Source organism: Ranitomeya imitator, chromosome 9 (assembly GCF_032444005.1).
Source record: "Ranitomeya imitator isolate aRanImi1 chromosome 9, aRanImi1.pri, whole genome shotgun sequence".
NCBI lineage: Eukaryota > Metazoa > Chordata > Amphibia > Anura > Dendrobatidae > Ranitomeya > Ranitomeya imitator.
The window spans coordinates 26,764,798-26,788,295 of NC_091290.1; the positions used below are offsets into that span (position 1 = coordinate 26,764,798).

The 23,498-nt window shown below is 42.8% G+C and overlaps 1 protein-coding gene across 4 annotated transcripts in view; it reads right to left on the bottom strand.

Moving 5' to 3' along the window:
* The window catches only part of AMPD3 (adenosine monophosphate deaminase 3), a 55,025-nt gene that overhangs the window by 15,945 nt on the left and 15,582 nt on the right, over window positions 1–23,498 (bottom strand). For all 4 annotated transcript variants that reach the window (XM_069739738.1, XM_069739740.1, XM_069739737.1 and 1 more), the window contains exons 2-6: window positions 23,023–23,248; window positions 7,366–7,585; window positions 5,430–5,595; window positions 3,264–3,480; window positions 735–864 (exon numbers count right to left, since the gene is read on the bottom strand). In XM_069739738.1, the coding sequence (XP_069595839.1) occupies window positions 735–864; window positions 3,264–3,480; window positions 5,430–5,595; window positions 7,366–7,585; window positions 23,023–23,243 (954 nt within the window). In that variant the 5' untranslated portion in view covers window positions 23,244–23,248. The remainder of the gene's footprint in view (window positions 1–734; window positions 865–3,263; window positions 3,481–5,429; window positions 5,596–7,365; window positions 7,586–23,022; window positions 23,249–23,498) is intronic.

A 23,498-nucleotide genomic window follows, 5' to 3' on the forward strand; every position in this document is an offset into this window, starting at 1 on the left:
CCTAAACCAAAATTTTTCCAATGATCTAATGACCATCTGAAAAGAGCAACGACCACCAATTCTAAAAAAAACAAACAAAGCCCCAACAAAGTATCAGTCACCATCTAACCAAACTGTATGACTTTTGTAACAACCACGTTCATTTGGCTGAGAGCAATTCTTCGAAGACGACCTAAACTAGAATATGTCCAATGATCTATTGACCATCTGAAAATACCACCAACCACTGGTTCTAAAAAAGAAATTTTGGCAACACATCAATGACCATGAAACCAAACTTCATCTTATCTAATGACCATCACAACAAAGTATCAAGCACTATCAAACTGAACTGTATCACTGATTTATTGACCATCACAACAAGGAATCAATGACCAGACAACCAAACTGTTATCTGATGAACACAAAGACTACCTAAAACAGAGTTTATGACTTATCTAATGACCTTCTGAAAATACCAACGACCACCGTATATAAAAAAAAATCTTACCAAATATCACTGGCCACCAAACTATTTAAACACCGTCCCAACAAAATATCAATCAAGGTCTAACCAAACTGGATGACTTTCTAATAACCATGCGTGTTTGGTTATTCTTCCCATCACCCGGGTTTCATCTAATGACCCTTAATTCATGGGTTCCTTTAAAGTAAAAGCCGGTGAGCGCATCATTGATCACTCGTATTAGTAAAAAGAATACGAATATATTGTTTTTTGATGTTCATAGTTATACCTTCCTGACATTATAGAAGTCACGGTGAGGGACACTTTTCAGTTCTTTCAGCTCCGACATCTCGTTCAGCATCTCATGGAGGTTAAACTTAGATCCCAAGAAATTGAGCCTGCGGTGACAGTAGGTTTTTCTGTGGGAAATGTTGATAAAAATAATAAGGATTAATGTTCTTATTTTTATAGCGCAGATCTGGCAGATCACCAGGCCACAGACAGCACCAAGCGATTACATCATAGTTGTGTCCAACGGCAATGGCTCTCAGGCTTCACATCACATTGCACGCTATTAGGCGGGAATTGTATCCTCAGTGGTCAGTCAGTGGTCACTGCATAATGGGACAACAACTGATCGTACTGGATTACATGACATTAACCTTCTTCTGTCTTGCTAATTTATTTTTAATACAGCCTTGATCTAGTACAGTGCAGCTAAGATCAGTGACTCCAGGTTAACGGAATTGTCTATTGAAGTCTTAGAACTTAGCCTTGTCCTTCTCTCATGCTTTATACTATATATCTCCTTTCTCATAGGAGATATATATGCGGATATATATCCGCGGATCCGCGGCGTTTTTTACCGTGGAGAAACGCTGCAGATCCGCAAGTGATTTACAGTACAATGTAAATCAATGAAAAAAAAAATGCTTTGCTAATGGTGCAGAAAATTCCGCGCGGAAACGCTGCGGATTAAAAGAAATAGCATGTCACTTCTTTTGTGCGGGTCTGCAGCGTTTTTGTACCCATTCCATTATAGAAATCCAGAGAGCTAAAAACCCAGAAATCCGCACAAAATACGCAGTAAATCCGCAGCAAATTCGCACAAAATACGCACCTGCTTTTTCTGCCAAGAGATGCAGAATCCGCACAAAAAATTCCAGAGGCTAATCCGCAACGTGTGCACATAGCCTTACACTGCAGCTTTGTATTGCAACTGAACTGCTTGCAAGGGAAAAAAAAGATTATCTGCAGCAAAATAAACTGGATAAGTATTTACTATATTTAGTGCATCACTTTTCCTGGAGACAAGAAAGCTAATTTGTCTACAATAGACCTCTCTGGAATGTCTTTGTCACTGTTAGCGCTGGATAGATCATGTGACGAGCTGTCATATTGACCATTGTTTTATTACAAGCTTGTGGCACGCAGCAGAGACTCGTCATAAGCTAAGTATTAATCTCTCCATTATTCCGAGTCCTGGGCAGGTCCAAACATTTACTTCCAAAACCAGAAGTACCTGTTCAAGATTCTTTACAAGTGGGAAGAACATCGCTTGCCAACACAATGTATCATAGGTTCAAGTGATTAGGACTGTCAGGCGCCCGGCCTGCTGGCTCTACTCTCTTCATTCTGGAGAGTTACCTGAGAAGTTTGTCAAAACTTTCATATGCTCCTTCTCCGAGCCAAAGAAGACAGCTACATGTAAATGTGGATGACACATCCCATGACCGATCAAACTAAAATTTGGGTTAAAGCCCACTTGACCCTATAGCAGACACACAGAAGCAGCTGCCTCTCCACCTATTCTTAACGGGATAGGTTCTATAACGGTAATAGTGGGTGGTGGAGACCACTAGGTCATCCAGATTGTGACTGCCCCAGGACTTGTTCCCCTACATGTCCTCCCTACAATCCAGCCCTGGTGGAGAAGTAAGCAATTTGTTCCATTGACTCCTATCCATGGACATCTTGCTGGTAATTTGGTCCTTTCCCAAGCCAGAGGAAGCCACAACATAAGTGAAAAGTAGGATCTTTCGGTGTAGGGTATGCAGTGTGATCTATCATTGGTGTCAAATTTTACTCTTTTCTCATAGTGTGGACATCAAAATTGGATGGATCAGTTGGGATGTCTGACCCTCTGTCTTCACTATGAGACATCCCTGACGAATGTCATGCGTTCGACTGTCTGTCTCTACCCTCTTCTTACTTAGAGTTACATGAGAAGTTTGTCATGTGCTTTTAATGTTCTCTCTTCGAGCCAGAAAAGACAACTAGTTATAAATATGGATGACCTATCCCATGAGCCGGTCAACCAAACGTCCCATGTAAAAGTGGGCGAGAAAAGGTTGTTGAGGCTCAGGGGCAAAAATTTGGGTTAAAGCCCAGCTGACCCTGTATTACATACACACAGAAGTGGCTGCCTCTTCACCTCTTCTTAATGCGATAGGATCCCCAACCATAAGACTGAGTGGTGGAGACCCTTAGGTCATCCAGGTTGTGACTCCTCCAGGGCATGGTCTCCTATATATACTTCCTACAATCTAGCCCTGGTGGAGAGGTAAGAAATTTGCTCCACTAACTTTTATTTATCAGTGGCTGTCCTTTGCTACAGAAAGCCACAACATGAGTAAAAAGTAGGGTTTGGGTGTAGAATATGCAATGTGACCCATCATCAGTCTAATTTTATTATTTTTTTCATTGTATGGTCCCCAATATCAGATGGATCAGAATATCTACCCTTCTGTTACCTCCATTAGTCTTCACTACTAGAACAACTCATAGAGATCTACAATACATGACATTTTTGACTTACGTTGGGCCATCAGCGATAAGAGCCAAGATATGACTGAGGTCAAGAGTGTAGGTCTCAAGGTCGGGATATGGTAAACTTCTCGGCTCGTTGGCTTCTGCCATCTCCTTGTTGTCATAAACGTATGGGATCCCGCCTCTCATTTTCACAACGTAGTAAAGATTTGGGGGAACTTTTTCTAAATTGTAAGGATCCTCATTCCCTGGTGGAGGGTTAAAGACTGTAAAATAAAATAGGATGGAGAAACGTAGAGTTTATATTGGATGTAACATGAAGTCCTTTACTTGGGACGATCCCTACATTTTTTTTACATCATAAGCATCCCCAAAGATTTCCAGGTTTGATCATACATTGTATTAGAAATGTTACGTTCAGTTTCTATTATATTTTGTGCAATTTCCTACTTATAAACACATAAAGGATGGTGTAATTATTGCCCCATGACCATCACTTACAACCTATCTCATTTTGGGAAGTCAAGCCTCTTTTGGGAGCATTAAAAATTATGGCAAAGATTGCCCCTATATTAAGTATCACCAAAAAAAGACTTGTTGTTTAGATCAGATTTTTTTGTTAAATATACTTTAACTTTTTTTTTCAAATTATTTCTATCAAAATTGGCTTTTTCTCCTCACCTGTAAAAGCCTGTTTTTGTATTGTTCATTGGAGGACACAGGGCCATAGAAGAGGAAGAATTCAAGTCTTACATAGACATCAACATGCCAACGTTCACATCCCAATTTATCAAACACATCAGTGTTTATTTTGCTTTGCCGTTAGAGGATGACTAGACCATCCACCACCAGAGCCCTGAGATTTTGGGACCTGGAAACTAAACTTGACGACTTGTGGTTGAGCCTGGATGCCATGAAGTTAACATCTGGGGATGTCCATCTACAGCAGAGTTTGGCGAACACTTCAGGCTGAAGTCATCACTCTCCTAGGCTAAATCTTTTGTGATTGAGGAAAATGGTCATTCAACTGTCCACTCCTGAAATGTGTACTGCCGGGAGGTCTGGTCATTTTATTCTGGCCAAAGTAGAATCTGAAATGATCGCAGCATAGGTGCTGTGCACCTGGTTTCCCCGTGGTGATGTAAGTTGGTGTCGGCTGTTATGTTGTCCATTCGGATGCTGTCAGGGTGACTTTTTAAGGGCTTAATTTAGTACATCAGAGAGAGGAGTATCCATCAAGTTCTGGGTCGTTGATAGGGAATGTAGACTCTTGAGGGATCCATATTCGTTGAACTGCTCAAGCTAGAAGATGTCTTCCTGGCCATGGAGACTAGTATCCATCAAAACAACTCACCAATGGAGCAGTAGGAAAAACTGTCCCTGAGAGACTACTAAAGAGGGTGATAGAGCTCTAATGGAAGAGAAATCTGCTGATCCAGAGAATCCTTCAACCTGACCCATCGCGTCCGGATCGCTCACTGAAATGGAAAAGTATGAAATTGGGCATATGGAGCTGCTTCCATGAATACCTCTGATAACCTGTGTTCACATACAATGTCAGATCAAGTCTTTTTTTCTGGAAGAGACGATGCTTCATATTGGAGAGTGTGGACTTTTTCTGTTGGGAGAAAAATCCTGGCCAAAGGAGTGTTGAAATAACATGGCCAAAAAGTTAGACTTCGAAAGGGAAGAGAAACAATTTCAGATAGTCAATTATTCAACCAAAGAATGACAGAGTTGTGATGTGAATGCTCTACAAGTTGTTTTCTCTGGACGGTGCCTTTATCATGATATCATCCAGGTAGGGGATGGCAACAATGCTCGTGGAGTGAAGAAGGCCAAGAAGCTCATGATGACCAGTTGTGCCCTGGTCAGACTGAAAAGGAGGACTACAAATTGGTATTGGCTGGGCCCAACAGCAAAGCGAAGAAAACACTGAGCAGGATGTGAAGGTATGATGATGCATTCCTTTAAGTACTGCAACCAGAAAGTTCTTCTATTAAATATGCCACAGCCAGATATCGCACTATCCAGCCAAAGTACCCCCATTATGACTTCTGGAAGCCACCATGTACAAGAGCAGGTGATGTGCAAATGGCTAATTTTGAACAACAATTTACTTTGCACTGACTGTACTGGTTGTAGACATGGAGCTGAAGACTTATGGGGCAATCACACACTGAACAAAATTGATATAAAAAAGTGACCCCTATACCTGGAAACACCTCATCTTCCAGCTTCCAGCTTTCATCATTCATGGTACACAAGTACTGAGCAGTGGTTCTGGGGAAGCGGTGATATGCCAGCCGGGAATATTTTTCCCGTATTAGGAGAGCTTTAGCAAGTCCAATGGCAGCTTGTTCATAATCATCAACAGTAACCTGTAGATAACAGGATTTTTTTTTTAAAGAATATTTAATTTAGGCTGAAATTTCTCATACAAATGTCAGATTTCAATAATAAAAATAAATCTGTGCTCAGATAGCATTCATCACAGTCTGGAGAAAAATTAATGTTAACATATTATTTCCACTCAAGAAACTAACCAAATCTTTATGAAACTAACCAAAGTTTTCACTACACCTATTCTTTATCCAATCAATCACCTAAACTACCAATTCTTCAAACAGCTAACTACCATACTTATCCAATCACATAAACCACCACCCAAATATCTCTTCATGTAACCATTTAGCAACTCATTCAACCAACTGGTTATTCATCTAACCATATAACTAACCACCCAAATAAGGCTGGTCATACACATTAGATGGCTGTGGCTGTTGGCCGAATGATGCTTCAGCCAATCGTTCGGCCAACAGTCATCTCAGCGGACAATCCAATACACTAGAGTGGTCGCTCCGCCAAGCACTCCTGCGTTCTCTATGAGAAAGTTGTGATTGACACGTCAGCTGGTGGCTCATCTCAATGGAGAACAGTGCGATTGTCAGCCCTTAATTGGATAGGTCTGATCGACATTAGTGATGAGCGAATATACTCGTTACTCGAAATTTCCCGAGCACGCTCGGGTGACCGAGTATTTTTTAGTGCTCGGAGATTTAGTTTTCCTCCCCTCAGCTGAATGATTTACATCGCTTAGCCAGCTTGATTACATGTGGGGATTCCCTAGCAACCAGGCAACCCCCACATGTACTTATGCTGGCTAACAGATGTCAATCATTCAGCTGCGGCGATGAAAATGAAATCTCCGAGCACTAAAAAAATACTTGAAGGTCACCCGAGCGTGCTCGGGAAAGCTCGAGTAACGAGTATATTCGCTCATCACTAATCGACATCTCTTCCGACCATCAGTTGGCCTATAGATATTGGCAGGTTCAGTCGACAAATGTCTGATGTGTATGATGACCATAACCCTTCATCTAACCAGCCAACCACACAACCAGTTTCCCATCTTATTATGTAACCAATTACCCAACTAACACTAACATTTCATCCAACCAGTTGGCAGCTCAATCAACCTGTTATTCATCTAACGATATAACCAACCAGCTAACCAAATCTTTATCCAACCAGCCAGCCACTCAACCATCCAATTTTTCATCTAACCATGTAACCAACCAACGCTTCATCCATTCCAGCCAACCAGCCAAACAACCAACTAGCTTTTAACGTAACCATGTAATCAACCAACCAACTCTTCATCCAACTAGCTAGCCCACCAACAGATCAATCGACCAACTATGGAAGCTAGCAAACTCTTTATCCAACCAACTTTTCGTCCAACTAATCAACTCTTCACTAAAACAACTTTCCCTCAACCAACTCTTCATCCAGACAGTATTCAACCCAACCATCTCTTAACAAGTTCTTTATTCAACCGGTTCTTTGTTCAACTAGATCTTCAACTGAACCTGACCATGCGCAATGGCTAATTGTTATGTGAACCTGCTAGATCAACAACCAGTCATTTGTGCATGTGGAGCTTGTTAGATCCTTGGGTCCTGCAGGCAAGAAGTTGCTATCAGAAGTGTCTGATGGCAGCTAGCTTCACTGGCTCACTGAAAACACATTGTATAGTTTAGAGCTATACCCACCCAGTGTATGGCCACCTTACTCTTCCCACAGCCAAACCTTATTGAACAATAAGCAATTATGTTTAACAAGTTACAAGCCATGAGCAATGTTCCTACCCCAGCACAGTAGTCTCCACTTATGGTGACTCGTTGGAACTCGGGGACATCATACGTCACTTGAGCAGCCTGCGATGCACATCGTAAAATGGGATGGGCCGGTTGGTCTGGAGATATCGAAGGAGAAGGAACTGGCGTGATGGTGGACGGCGTCTTCCAGTCAAGAGGGGGCATTTGAAGAGACAAAGATTGGGATCGGATAATCTTGAAACTTTTCTTCCTAAATCCAAGAAAATTAAAAGGAAGAATGTATCCATGGTTCTTATTATGTGCACAATCAGCTTATTATTTAGAGGAACTGTATGCATCAGCTCTACAGAGTACAATGGATGGCGATCCAATGGGAAAAATTAGACATTTCCCAACTGATGAATCGTTGACCTTTGTTGTGTAATCGGCTCATCCATTTGCAATTTTTCAATTATCTGTAAAATTGGATCCTCTCTTGGTCAATTTATCAAAATCTAGGGTCTCGATTCATTATTGTATTTTAGCCTTTTTTATTTGTCTTTTTATATTGCACCTTTTCTTTGTGTCTTTTAAAAAGTCTATTTAAAATGTGTTCGCCTGTTTTGTTTTTATTTTTATAACATTTTTATATAGGGGTCTGGTTTAGGGTCTGATACTAATATAGGGGTGTGGTCTAGGGCTGGTATTAATATAAGGGTCTTGTCTGGGGTCTTATATTAACCCCTTCCCGACCTTTGACGCCACGTAGGCGTCATGAAAGTCGGTGCCATTCCGACCCATGACGCCTATGCGGCGTCATGGAAAGATCGCGTCCCTGCAGATCGGGTGAAAGGGTTAACTCCCATTTCACCCGATCTGCAGGGACAGGGGGAGTGGTAGTTTAGCCCAGGGGGGGTGGCTTCACCCCCTCGTGGCTGCGATCGCTCTGATTGGCTGTTGAAAGTGAAACTGCCAATCAGAGCGATTTGTAATATTTCACCCATTATAACGGGTGAAATATTACAATCCAGCCATGGCCGATGCTGAAATATCATCGGCCATGGCTGGAAATACTAGTGTGCCCCCACCCCACCCCTCCGATCGCCCCCCCACCCCCCCGATCTGGCCGGTACACTGCTCCGGCTCCCCTCCGTCCAGTGCTCCGCTCCCCCCCGTGCTCGTGTCCGCTCCCCCCGTGCTCCAATCACCCCCCCGTGCTCCAATCACCCCCCCTGCACTCCGATCCACCCCCCCCGTGCTCCGTTCCACCCCCCCGTGCTCCATTCCAGCCCCCCGTGCTCCGTTCCACGCCCCCCGCGCTCCGTTCAACCCCTCCCGCGCTCCGATTCCCCCCCCCGTGCTCCGATCCCCCCCCCGTGGTCCCCTCCCACCCTATCATACTTACCGATCCAGCCGTGGTCCCGTCCGTCTTCTCCCGGGCGCCGCCATCTTCCAAAATGGCGGGCGCATGCGCAGTGCGCCCGCCGAATCTGCCGGCCGGCAGATTCGTTCCAAAGTGCATTTTGATCACTGAGATATAATCTATCCCAGTGATCAAAATAAAAAAAATAATAAATGACCCCCCCCCCTTTGTCACCCCCATAGGTAGGGACAATAAAAAAATAAAGAATTTTTTTTTTTTCCACTAATGTTAGAATAGGGTTAGGGTTAGGGGTAGGGGTAGGGTTAGGGGTAGGGTTAGGGTTAAGGTTAGGGCTAGGGGTAGGGGTAGGGGTAGGGTTAGGGTTAGGGGTAGGGTTAGGGGTAGGGTTAGGGGTAGGGTTAGGGTTAGGGCTAGGGTTAGGGCTAGGGTTAGGGTTAGGAATGTGCACACGTATTCTGGTCCTCTGCGGATTTTTCCGCTGCGGATTTGATAAATCCGCAGTGCTAAACCGCTGCGGATTTATGGCGGATTTACCGCGTTTTTTTCTGCGCATTTCACTGCGGTTTTACAATTGCGATTTTCTATTGGAGCAGTTGTAAAACCGCTGCGGAATCCGCACAAAGAAGTGACATGCTGCGGAATGTAAACCGCTGCGTTTCCGTGCAGTTTTTCCGCAGCATGTGTGCAGCGATTTTTGTTTCCCATAGGTTTACATTGAACTGTACACTCATGGGAAACTGCTGCGGATCCGCAGCGTGTGCACATACCTTTAGAATTAGGCTATGTGCACATGGTGCGGATTTGGCTGAGGATTCGTAGCAGTTTTCCATCACGTTTACAGTACCATGTAAACATATGAAAAACCAAATCCGCTGTGCCCATGGTGCGGAAAATACCGCGCGGGAACGCTGCGTTGTATTTTCCGCAGCATGTCAATTCTTTGTGCGGATTCCGCAGCGTTTTACACCTGTTCCTCAATAGGAATCCGCAGGTGAAATCCGCACAAAAAACACTGGAAATCCGCGGAAAATCCGCAGGTAAAACACAGTGCCTTTTACCCGCAGATTTTTCAAAAATGGTGCGGAAATATCTCACACGAATCCGCAACGTGGGCACATAGCCTTAGGGTTAGGGTTGGAATTAGGGTTGTGGTTAGGGTTAGGGGTGTGTTGGGGTTAGTGTTGTGGTTAGGGGTGTGTTGGGGTTAGGGTTGTGATTAGGATTATGGCTACAGTTGGGATTAGGGTTAGGGGTGTGTTGGGGTTAGTGTTGGAGTTAGAATTGAGGGGTTACCACTGTTTAGGCACATCAGGGGTCTCCAAACGCAACATGGCGCCACCATTGATTCCAGCCAATCTCGTATTCAAAAAGTCAAATGGTGCTCCCTCACTTCCGAGCCCTGACGTGTGCCCAAACAGTGGTTTACCCCCACATATGGGGTACCAGCATACTCAGGACAAACTGCGCAACAATTACTGGGGTCCAATTTCTCCTGTTACCCTTGTGAATCTAAAAAAATGCTTGCTAAAACATAATTTTTGAGGAAAGAAAAATGATTTTTTATTTTCACGGCTCTGCGTTGTAAACGTCTGTGAAGCACTTGGGGGTTCAAAGTGCTCACCACATATCTAGATAAGTTCCTTGGGGGGTCTAGTTTCTAAAAAGGGGTCACTTGTGGGGGGTCTCTACTGTTTAGGCACACCAGGGGCTCTGCAAACGCAACGTGACACCCGCAGACCATTCCATCAAAGTCTGCATTTCAAAAGTCACTACTTCCCTTCTGAGCCCCGACGTGTGCCCAAACAGTGGTTTACCCCCACATATGGGGTATCAGCGTACTCAGGAGAAACTGGACAACAACTTTTGGGGTCCAATTTCTCCTGTAACCCTCGGGAAAATAAAAAATTCTGGGCTAAATAATTATTTTTGAGGAAAGAAAACGTATTTATTATTTTCACGGCTCTGCATTATAAACTTCTATGAAGCACTTGGGGGTTCAAAGTGCTCACCACACATCTAGATAAGTTCCTTTCAGGGTCTAGTTTCCAAAATGGGGTCACTTGTGGGGGGTTTCTACTGTTTAGGCACATCAGGGGCTCTGCAAACGCAACGTGACGCCCGCAGAGCATTCCATCAAAGTCTGCATTTCAAAACGTCACTACTTCAATTCCAAGCCCCGGCATGTGCCCAAACAGTAGTTTACCCCCACATATGGGGTATCACCGTACTTAGGAGAAACTGGACAACAACTTTTGGGGTCAAATTTCTCCTGTTACCCTTGGGAAAATTAAAAAATTCTGGGCTAAATAATTATTTTTGAGGAAAGAAAACGTATTTATTATTTTCACGGCTCTGCATTATAAACTTCTATGAAGCACTTGGGGGTTCAAAGTGCTCACCACACATCTAGATAAGTTCCTTTGGGGGTCTAGTTTCCAAAATGGGGTCACTTGTGGGGGGTTTCTACTGTTAAGCCACATCAGGGGCTCTGCAAACGCAACGTGACGCCCACAGAGCATTCCATCAAAGTCTGCATTTCAAAACGTCACTACTTCACTTCCGAGCCCCGGCATGTGCCCAAACAGTGATTTACCCCCACATATGGGGTATCAGCGTACTCAGGAGAAACTGGACAACAACTTTTGGGGTCAAATTTCTCCTGTTACCCTTGGGAAAATAAAAAATTGCAGGCTAAAAGATCATTTTTGAGAAAATAATTTTTTTTTTTATTTTCATGGCTCTGCGTTATAAACTTCTGTGAAGCACTTGGGGGTTCAAAGTCCTCACCACACATCTAGATTAGTTCCTTTGGGGGTCTAGTTTCCAAAATGGTGTCGTTTCTGGGGGATCTCCAATGTTTAAGCACACAGGGGCTCTCCAAACGTGACATGGTGTCCGCTAATGATTGGAGCTAATTTTCCATTTAAAAAGCCAAATGGCGTGCCATCCCTTCCGAGCCCTGCCGTGCGCCCAAACAGTGGTTTACCCCCACATATGGGGTATCAGCGTACTCAGGACAAACTGGACAACAATATTTGGGGTCCAATTTCTCCCATTATTCTTGGCAAAATAGGAAATTCCAGGCTAAAAAATCATTTTTGAGGAAAGAAAAATTATTTTTTATTTTCATGGCTCTGCGTTATAAACTTCTGTGAAGCACCTGGGGGTTTAAAGTGCTCAATATGCATCTAGATAAGTTCCTTGGGGGGTCTAGTTTCCAAAATGGGGTCACTTGTGGGGGAGCTCCAATGTTTAGGCACACAGGGGGCTCTCCAAACGCGACATGGTGTCCGCTAACAATTGGAGCTAATTTTCCATTCAAAAAGTCAAATGGCGCGCCTTCCCTTCCGAGCCCTGCCGTGTGCCCAAACAGTGGTTTACCCCCACATATGAGGTATCGGCGTACTCGTGAGAAATTGCCCAACAAATTTTATGATCCATTTTATCCTACTGCCCATGTGAAAATGAAAAAATTGAGGCGAAAATAATTTTTTTGTGAAAAAAAAGTACTTTTTCATTTTTACAGATCAATTTGTGAAGCACCTGAGGGTTTAAAGTGCTCACTAGGCATCTAAATAAGTTCCTTGGGGGGTCTAGTTTCCAAAATGGGGTCACTTGTGGGGGAGCGCCAATGTTTAGGCACACTGGAGCTATCCAAACGCGACATGGTGTCCGCTAACGATGGAAATAATTTTTCATTCAAAAAGTCAAATGGCGCTCCTTCCCTTCCGAGCCTTACCATGTGCCCAAACAGTGGTTTACCCCCACATGTGAGGTATTGGTGTACTCAGGAGAAATTGCCCAACACATTTTAGGATCCATTTTATCCTGTTGCCCATGTGAAAATGAAAAAATTGAGGCTAAAAGAATTTTTTTGTGAAAAAAAAGTACTTTTTCATTTTTACGGATCAATTTGTGAAGCACCTGGGGGTTCAAAGTGCTCACTATGCATCTAGATAAGTTCCTTGGGGCGTCTAGTTTCCAAAATGGGGTCACTTGTGGGGGAGCTCCAATTTTTAGGCACACGGGGGCTCTCCAAACGTGACATGGTGTCCGCTAAAGAGTGGAGCCAATTTTTGATTCAAAAAGTCAAATGGCGCTCCTTCCCTTCCAAGCCCTGCCGTGCGCCCAAACAGTGGTTTACCCCCACATATGAGGTATCAGCGTACTCAGGACAAATTGGACAACAACTTTCGTGGTTCAGTTTCTCCTTTTACCATTGGGAAAATAAAAAAATTGTTGCTAAAAGATAATTTTTGTGACTAAAAAGTTAAATGTTCATTTTTTCCTTCCATGTTGCTTCTGCTGCTGTGAAGCACCTGAAGGGTTAATAAACTTTTTGAATGTGGTTTTGAGTACCTTGAGGGGTGCAGTTTTTAGAATGGTGTCACTTTTGGGTATTTTCAGCCATATAGACCCCTCAAACTGACTTCAAATGTGAGGTGGTCCCTAAAAAAAATGGTTTTGTAAATTTCGTTGTAAAAATGACAAATCGCTGGTCAAATTTTAACCCTTATAACTTCCTAACAAAAAAAAATTTTGTTTCCAAAATTGTGCTGATGTAAAGTAAACATGTGGGAAATGTTATTTATTAACTATTTTCTGTCACATATCTCTCTGGTTTAACAGAATAAAAATTCAAAATGTGAAAATTGCGAAATTTTCAAAATTTTCGCCAAATTTCCGTGTTTATCACAAATAAATGCAGAATTTATTGACCTAAATTTACCACTAACATGAAGCCCAATATGTCACGAAAAAACAATCTCAGAACCGCTAGGATCCGTTGAAGCGTTCCTGAGTTATTACCTCATAAAGGGACACTGGTCAGAATTGCAAAAAACGGCAAGGTCTTTAAGGTCAAAATAGGCTGGGTCTTGAAGGGGTTAATATAGGGGTCCGGTCAGGTGTCTAATATTTATATAGAGGTTTTATCTTTCGCCTGCTCCATATACTACATATTCTCCCATCTTCTGCCTTATACAAACATTAGATGTTGGGAGAAGTGAGGGGATAACAGTCAAGCAGTGGGGGAGGCTGTTCAGCACCGGACCCCCCAGCCTATGGGCCCCAAAACAATCATGTGGCCAGCCATCATTGACGTCGGCCGCTGCCTACGTGTCTACTTCATATAGGGGAGACAAACCACGTATCTCCTGCTACTCACAGACCATGCAATGATACTGTGTCCCAATTCAGCCATATTTCCTTGTACTCCTTCCCTAGATCCTATATTTATATATATGGTCACTTTACACAGGACGGAGAGACCCGCAAATAAAATGAAGCGATATTTCTCCGCTGCGACACGTCGTGACATATTGGCCAATGTCAGATACAGTATACGTTTCCTCCTTACACCACGTTGTGGCTGCCGTGCCAATGTTTCAGTTGACATTTCCGGTCATTTATTTGCCTTGTAATGAGAGTCTAATATCCGGACACATCTAGATGCTGTGATTATAGCGCAGCGTGGCTGTGTAATAATTCACCACATGCTTCACATTCCGGCCTCTGGCCATTGTCAGACTCGTGGTTGTAAAGTTATGGCAGGTTTTTCAACAATCTAATCTAATAGCTGACAGTTCCTATGCCTGTCCATGTGCAGCGGATACTATGGAGACTATCAGATCATGGCTCGTGTGGCCACAAGTGACAAGAAACGGTTGCTACAAAGTGCCAAGACACGAGAACCACACAGAGGAAGGAGTGGAAAGGGGTACACATAATAAAACTATAATAACAACAATTACCGGGCATATTGTGCAAATATAACAAATATAACACAACATATTTGCGCTGTGCTGTGCAGTGCCTCTTCTATACAATTCTCCATGTTTTCTCTCGTGCTGCACCCCTTCTTTGGAACATTCTTCCTGATGCAGTCAGAAATTCTGTAGCTCTATAGATAATTTGTCCTCTTTCCTCCGCTAGATTGCAGTGGAGCCTCTATCATACAAAGTTTCTCTAAGTTTTCTCCCGTGCTGCGCTCATTTTTTGAATTTATCTTCCCGGTTCTGGTCAATCCTATAAATAAATTATTCTATTTGTTTCTGTAGATTGCAGGAGAATGGAGTTTAGCAGGTTAGTACAGTCTTTAGTTCCAATAGCTACACGACTTGCCAAATTATCTTTGGGGAGCATAGCCTGGTCGCTTTGCTCATTGTGACATCAAAAATGCTATGCTATTCCTTTCTTTCTGACACAAGCAGAAAGAATCCTTACATACTATTTTTCTACAATACAAAGCTTCTCTAAGTTTTCTCTGGTGCTGCACCCACTTTCTGGATTTTTTTTCCTAGTGTTGCCAAATACTCAGATTATCCAACTTTATAAATACAGGTGATGTAAAGAAAACCAGATATAGGCCACTCCCAATGTGATGGAAATGAGCAAAACGATCGCGTTTCGGCTGCATCCAGCCTTCCTCGGGTGTATGTCACAAAGGTGTTGGGACTTTGGGTGCTAACCAGGTCCCTAGAACTAAGGTCGTCCTGGTGTAACCCTATCCCCCAGATTGCTCCTGAAGGTGTAGACAGTGGGTTCACTTGCCTTGCTATGCTACTATATCAGTCCTAATCTGCCAGGGTAGTGGGGATCTGTAATATATAGGAACACATACCCAGACAAACAAGAGAAGACGGACAGGGATAAATTAAAATAACAACCATACAACATATACACTCACAAAACAACAGACTGGCACACAGGGGAGGTAAAGGAAGGAAAAACCAAATAGGAGAGGATGAGGATGTGCACATAGGCAAAACTCCAAACAGCAATCTCCAGGAGTGTGTAAAACCAGACAGCGCGGTCTTCTGACACCTCGCTGTCATGGTATCCCCATAACAGTGTATACCTGGATGCAGCCAAAATATGTAGCATTTTCCAAATAAAAAGTTTTTATTTTTCAATACCTTTTGTTTTATCTGCACTCATTGGATCAAATTGCCTCTTTCCATCACGTTGGGAGAGCCCTTTATCTGTTTTTTTTTAACTTCCTCTGGCTCTGCTGGATCATCCCATGGAACATTTGCCACCAGTAATCCAGGTTGGCTACACACACTGGAATCCACTTTAGTGCTCACAGCACAACTTTGGCAGGTGAGAACATTTTCTACAATTGGTTTTATATTTTTGACTTATTACGCTTAGAAAGCGCTCCTCTCTCTTCTTTTCCACCAAGAAAAATCCATATTTTGGTTTAACTCTATAAATACGTCATTCTATTTCATGCTGTAGATTACAGGAGAATGGGATTCTCAGATCCATACAGCCCCCCATTTTTGCATCTACGCTATTTTCCATTGCATTTGGGGTACACGGCCGCCCCAGACTTCGGAGGTTCAATTCTCATCACGACAGCAGAGTATGAGCTGATCTTTTCTGCCTGGGATCACACTCATGTAGAAGGTGCACTTGTTTGCACGCAGATAGTTGGGTTGGACCCAGCTAGATTTAGTGTATGTGCACACAATGTCTTTTTCAAAAAGATTCCGCTCCGAAACCCACCTGAAAAAAATTCTAACTAAACACTCAAATGAATGAACCTAAGCATTTCTATGTAACAACGATTTGCTGTGTATTTGTTCCGGCTTTGGAACTTTTATTATTATTATTATTATTATTATTATCAATTTTATAAATTTTCAAATTTAAAGGGATTACAGGAAAATAAAATAAATTGTGGGGAAATATAAGGAATTGTTGGGGAGAATAAGGAAGTAAACATTACAAGGTACGTTGGGGAACGAGAGATAAAAGTGAATGTTTTTTTCCGCTTCAGGTTTCCAAAGACTAAAATTATGACTGATGTTGGCATGAGACGTCCTTTGCAAATTCAAATGTATTTGCATATTTAAATCTAAATTTGATTTTATTTTGTTTGTTTTTTTGTTTGCAGAAAAGATTTCCATAAATAGGAGGGACGTTATGGCATCATATACGCGAGGCTCATATCTGGCCAACGTCTGGGTCATTGCGATGACTTTAGCTAGAGAAGTTTAGATTGGGCACATAGCATTTGCACGTGGGCTACCTACAGTTTCTTGCATACAGCTCCGATATTGATCTATTTGTCTCTTTTCTCACATCCTGGATCAACTCACAGGTATCTACTAACTACACTGCAACACTGAAATTGCAATACCAAGAAGGAAAAGTTGTGAAATTCAGAAATTCACCGGATGGATAGACAGGTCACTGATCTGAAAATGATGAAAAAGTGGAAGCAAATTATTCAAAACTTCCACATTTATTCAATATGGAGTATGAGCCATGTGCAGAAATCCTGGCACTTTCAGCCTCAGCTGAGATCAATAAAGTTATTAATGGTCGTCTGAGGAAGATTCTGCCGCTGAATGCACTTGGGGAAATCATCAAGATCCGCTGCTGGCAGCTCCTGTGTAATCACCGACCAATGACATCCCAGATGTGATTGATGGGAGACAAGTCTGGAGACGCTGCAGCCATGGAGCACATTTAGACCACACAGGCAGCTCACAGTATCACCAGCAACATGCAGCCTGGGGTTGTCATTTAGAAACATGGCTCCTGGGACACTTTGGAGAAATGGCTGCACCACTGGTTCCACAATTAATCCTTTTTGTGCTGCAAGTGAAAGTGGATGTCACATGTTAAGACTAAGGCAGAAAACTGAGTCTACACAATCCACCAGAAGGTGTTTGCTTGACATTGAGCTGTAAGCCAGATACAGATGCCCACTGTCCGCACTCAGAGACCGTCATGGCGCAGAGCAAGACAGCAATGGAGGCTGGAAAGGAGGTCTGTCCTCTTCAGCAATGAGTCTTGGACACAATGGACATTGGGCAACGCCATGAAGACGCCTTCACGAGGGAACATCACACTGGTCCTACTCCTAGGATTACGGTGGCGGGTTGCATAATATATGGTAGTTGGACCCCTCTAGCCTTCATCCCAGGTCACTAATAGCTCGGCGTTACACTGATATGGTGATGGAACCAGTGGTGCGGCCATTTCTCCAAGGTGTCCCAAGAACTGTTTTCCAACACGACAACCCCGGCTCACATGTTGCATGGCCTAAATCTGCTCCCATGGGTCTCCGAACTTGTCTGCATCGATCACATCGGGGACGTCATTGGTCGGTGATTGCACAGGGAGCTGCCAGCAGAGGATCATGATGATTTGCCAAAGTACATTAAGTGGCAGAACCTTCCTCAGACGACCATTAATAACCTCATTAATAGCAGCCGAGGCTGTAAGTGCCGGGATTTCTGCACGTGGCATATTAGACACTGAATAAATCAAAATGTTTTTGAAAATTTTGTTTCCATTTTTCGCGTATCTGTAACGTGTCTTTGCATCCTGTGATTTCCATCACTCCACCACTTTTCCTTTCTTCATGTTGCGATCTCAATCTTGAGAAGAAGCGCAGGCACAGCGCGAAACGGCCGTCGTCCCCCTCTGCTCACACGAGCTTCGGCTCCCTCTCCCCCGGCCATGAATTTTATCTGGAGTTGGTGTTAATAAAGGAATCTTTTGGAAGACTGGTGAGTGCCTTCATTTTCTCCTTTTAAGATTTTATCAATCTTGAGAAGTGTCTACCATAATCGCATCCAACATTTCCGTTCTAGTCATAAATCCGGAATAATCAATTTTGCACGTTTCCAGCGTACAGTTATCACCTGCTGACTCCTCAGGTTTATTAATAACCCTCCAGTTATCTGACCTCCGAGCTCTCCAGGGATTTACATAGAGAAATAATGGCCGCTGTTCTCTCATGGAAATGTAATATTGTTATTGTGTCATGTGAAAACTATTCTGTTCTGTTCCTAGACTATGAAAATGCAGAAACAATCTGTAATATATCGAATAGAATAATTCATGGTGAGCTGGGTACTCAAAAAAAAAAGCAAAAAAAGCAGTGTCCGGGTATGCGCCCTACCCAGTAGTGTGCACAACATGGAGTGGACGCCAATAATTATACTATGCCCCCATTATGATGCCTTACTTTACCACCTAGGACAGAGGGGCACAATCTGCATTTCTCCTTCTGCCGCCTTTTCATAACCATGAAGCCGAATCCAAACCCCCCTGTCGTTGGCGGACAAGTCAAGTATTTGGTGCCCCCTGACCCCAGGGGTCTCTCTGGTTCCCTTCCAGCACATGTATTATAATTTGAGGCAAAAACAGATAATATTTTAGCTAGCCCCATGCTCCTATAGTTTTTTTTTCTGCATTTTACTGGAAACAGTAATTTTTTAAAAACATAAAAGGTTAGACATTTTAATTTTTTTACATTTTATTTTTTTATTACTTTTTTTTATGCAGCAAATTTTGTTACCTTAGTTCTTTCCCTAACCCTAACCATAGTTAGTAGCAAATTACTTCTAGTAATGAATGAAGAAAGTATTGAATCATGTGTAGAGCAGTCCTCGTGATTTAATACTGCCTTTATTCATTAGCTGCTCAGCGTATGTCATCTCAGTCTCTGCTTATGCAGAGCGCAGGAGTCACCATCAGTTTGTCATCGGCTACTGCGCTCTGCAGTGGCAGCGACTGAGATGACAAAGATCACTTCATTATACTGAGAGCTTTGTCATCTTCATCGTTGCCTATGCAGAGCGCGACAACCGATGGCAAACCCATCTTGACTGCTGCACTCTGCATAGGCAACATCAGACGGGCACTCACTATGCCACTCAAAAAAAAGTTCTACTTGTTTTACAGTGATAAAACTTCAAGATGAGATTTCGTGTCTCCGTAGACTTTGGTACCCCTGTGGTCCCCAATGCTACACGATTGCCCCCTGCTAAAAATGCAGTTCCTCTGAGGTCCGGTGCTACTTCTCACTACTCAATGGGAAACGCATTGGAACCAATCAGAATTGGGTTCTGTTCTACCAACAACCCCATAGTCTACCTCTATGGTACATACAACTTTGGCCCTACTAAATATTATTATTATTTCTATAGCACCATTGATTCCATGGTGCTGTACATGAGAAGGGGTTACATACAAGTTACAGATATCACTTACAGTAAACTAACAGTGACTGACTGATACAGAGGGGCGAGGACCCTGCACTTGCGGGCTTACATTCTACAGGATGGTGGGGATGGAGACAGTAGGTTGAGGGTTGCAGGAGCTCTGGTGTTGGTGAGGCGGTAGCTCCGGTGTTGGTGAGGCGGTAGCTCCGGTGTTGGTGAGGCGGTAGCTCCGGTACTGGTGAGGAGGCAGCGGGGTCAGTGCAGGCTGTAAGCTTTCCTGAAGAGGTGGGTTTTCAGGTTCTGTCTGAAGGATCCGAATGTGGTTGATAGTCGGACGTGTTGCGGCAAAGAATTCCAGAGGATGGGGATATTCGGGAGAAGTCCTGGAGGCGGTTGGGTGAGGAGCAGATAAGTGAGGAGGAGAGAAGGAGGTCTTAGAGGGATCGGAGATCACGTGAGGGAAGATATCGGGAGATTAGTTCAGAGATATATGGAGGAGACAGGTTATGGATGGCTTTGTAGGTCAGTGTTAGTAATTTGAACTGGATACGCTGAGGGAATGGGAGCCAGTGAAGAGATTTGCAGAGGGGGGAAGCGGAGGAGTAGCGAGGAGAGAGATGAATCAGTCGGGCAGCAGAGAAAAGGATGGACTGGAGAGGTGCAAGGGTGTTAGCAGGGAGGCCGCAGCGCAGAAAAGGATGTTGCAGTAGTCAAGGCGGGAGATGATGAGGGCGTGCACAAGCATTTTAATAGATTGAGGGTTGAGGAAAGGACGGATTCTGGAGATATTTTTGAGCTGGAGGCGACAGGAGGTGGACAGAGCTTGGATGTGCAGTTTGAAGGACAGGGCAGAGTCAAAGGTTACTCTGAGGCAGCTGACTTCCGGTACGGGGGAAAGCATGATGTCGTTAATTGCGATAGATAGGTCAGGTAAGGAAGATCTATGGAGGAGGAAAGATGATGAGTTCAGATTTGTCCACATTGAGTTTGAGGAAGCGAGAGGAGAAGGAGAACATGGTTGATAGACACTCCGGGATTCTGTGCAAATTGCCTCTTCTGAGAAAAAGGGGACTTAAACTCTATAGCGCCACCTGTTGGAAGTAGCGATCCTACAAGTCACAATCAACTCTTTAACGAGTCGTGCAATATGACTTAGGATAAAAGCCAAATTAGTATCTCAATTCGCAGACACGGTGTTTTGGGCTGTTGGCCCTCGTCAGTGCGAAGCATGAGAACTAATTTGGCTAGGTGAGAGGCTCTGGACTGGGGTCTAAGGGGTATTGTTTCTCCTTATGGAGAGTGACACACCATCTCTGGCTTGTCAAGGTAAGGAGGCTTATTGCGGGGTTCTGGACAGCAGAGAGGTGACGTCTGGGCCAGAAAGGTAGATCTGAGTGTCATCAGCATCAAAATAATACATTGACTTCTACCTATAAAGATAGAAGCCATGACGCTGAGCGGCATCCATCGCACTATGGATCCAAGCAGTCACTGACGAACCCCAAAGGTTTACAGCAGAGCCACTGTAGACAGCATGCCGTAGGGCAGATATAAATATAGTACAGCCTTACTCCCTATATACCTATACCTTATAGCACATACAAAACTCATTATTATTTTTTTTATATTATGATGATTATTATTATGGTAGTAAAAAAAACTTAAACAAATATACTTAAATATTTATTAATATTATTGCACATGAAAATGCTAAAAATAATAATTCTAAATTAGGATAACACATTAATGAATGAATCTATTAAACTTGAATAATAATAATAATATTAATTATTAAAGGTACTCTGTCACCTGAATTTGGAGGGAACAATTTTCAGCCATAGGGGCGGGGTTTTCGGGTGTTTGATTCACCCTTTCCTTACCCGCTGGCTGCAATATTGGATTGAAGTTCATTCTCTGTCCTCCGTAGTACATGCCTGCACAAGGCAATCTTGCCATAAGCAATTACATAAAGACCAAGAAGATTGTAACTTGTTTTATATACCGGTAACTATGGACACACACTGGTCTGCATAGAAGCTGCATACACACAACGGGAGGAAATTTTCAATTTAAATTTTTTTTTTTTTTAAAGTGGCTCCATTTTATAATGAAACAAGGAGTAAACCATCTATACAGGGCATCGTGTAATCATATTGATGAGAACACTGCTATTATTGTATACAGTGATATATTCTGGAGCGGTATTGACACCGATTCCTAAGATGTGTCACATACCCTCTATAGCTGCCATCATTCTCACCTCACCACCTCTTATTTTAAGCACCCCCGTGTAGATAACTCTGCAGTCAAGGACAAATTCAGGAGTGTCTGTTAATTACCGGAGCGTGAAGGTCATCACAGTGAAACTCCACTGATGATTATTGGCCACACAGTCAGTAAATGGTGAATCAAACCTTTCAATTATAAAAATAAATGTGGAAACCATCAACAAGCAGGTGAACTTCTTGCCGGCAGATTACTTGTCTATGACTGCATTTGGAGCTTTTAAAAATTAATTAAAACCTGAATCACATAGTAACGAGTCCACATTGGTAATCAGAAGCTTCAATGAGGGCGTTACTGGATAGCAAGAAAGCCACGAGGCCGGGGAGTAGGGCGCTGTTACACAGCTGTCCTAGGTATCCCAGGCTCCGCTCCCTTCCCCTGGGTCCACTGCCCTCTGCTGTGCTCCACATCAGGTTCTACAGGTCGCCTGATGTGGATCAATAACATCATGTCACTAGACTTATTTAACAACATATTAAATAAAAAACGTAAGTTCAGATCACCGCCCTTTCGCCCCATTAAAAATAAAACAATAATTAAAAAAAAAAAAAAAATTGGTATCGCTGCATTCATAAAAGTCTGATCTATCAAAGTATTAAATAAAATGAATGGCGTAATATGAAAAAAAAAAGGAAACTCCAGAATTACAGAGTTTTTGCTGTCGCAACTTTGCAATAAAAGGCGATCGAAACATTGCATGTACCCCAAAATAGTATCAATAAAAATGTCAGCTCGGGGCGCAAAACATAAGCCCTCAAACAGACCCATACCATGAAAAATGATAAAGTTAAAAAGTCATGGAAAATGGCGACACAGGAAAGTTTTTTTTTACTAAATTTCAAATTTTTGGGGGCCACTTAAATAAAAAAAAAATAGACATGTTTGGTATCTGCAGACTCGTACTGACCAGGAGAATCATATTTCCAGGTCAGTTTTACCGTATAGTGAAAATGGTAAATAAACATAACAAAAAAAAATGTGAAATTGCGCTTTTTCTGCAATTTCAACACACATGAAAAAAAGTGCGATGTGCAAGAAGTTACTATACAAAGACTGCGCAGGACAAACCTTTTAACGGTTTCAGCGGATTTCTGTTCCGCCATTTCCTTCTCCAGTTCTCGTTCTTTGGCCTCTTTCTGTCCAATAGGACAATCCTCGGGAACGGTAAACAGGGACAATGCATCTTTACTGTCCTCTTCTCTAAGTACTTTGGCAAAAACTTTCTCAGCCAGAAGACGGACTTGTTCATCCACCTCTGAAATATTGAGGCGAGGGAAGTGCCGCGGCATCTCTCCTAAAGAGATAAATAAGTTAAAATAATTAGTTCTGAGATCAAATAACAACTAAAATACTATGTACAAAAATACAACTGCTATAATACTGTTCCCTATGTACAAGAATAAAACTACTATAATACTGCTCCTATGTACAAAAATACAACTACTATAATACTATCCCCTATGAACAGGAATATAACTACTATAATACTGCCCCTATGTACAAGAATATAACTACTATAATACTTTTCCCATGTACAAGAATAC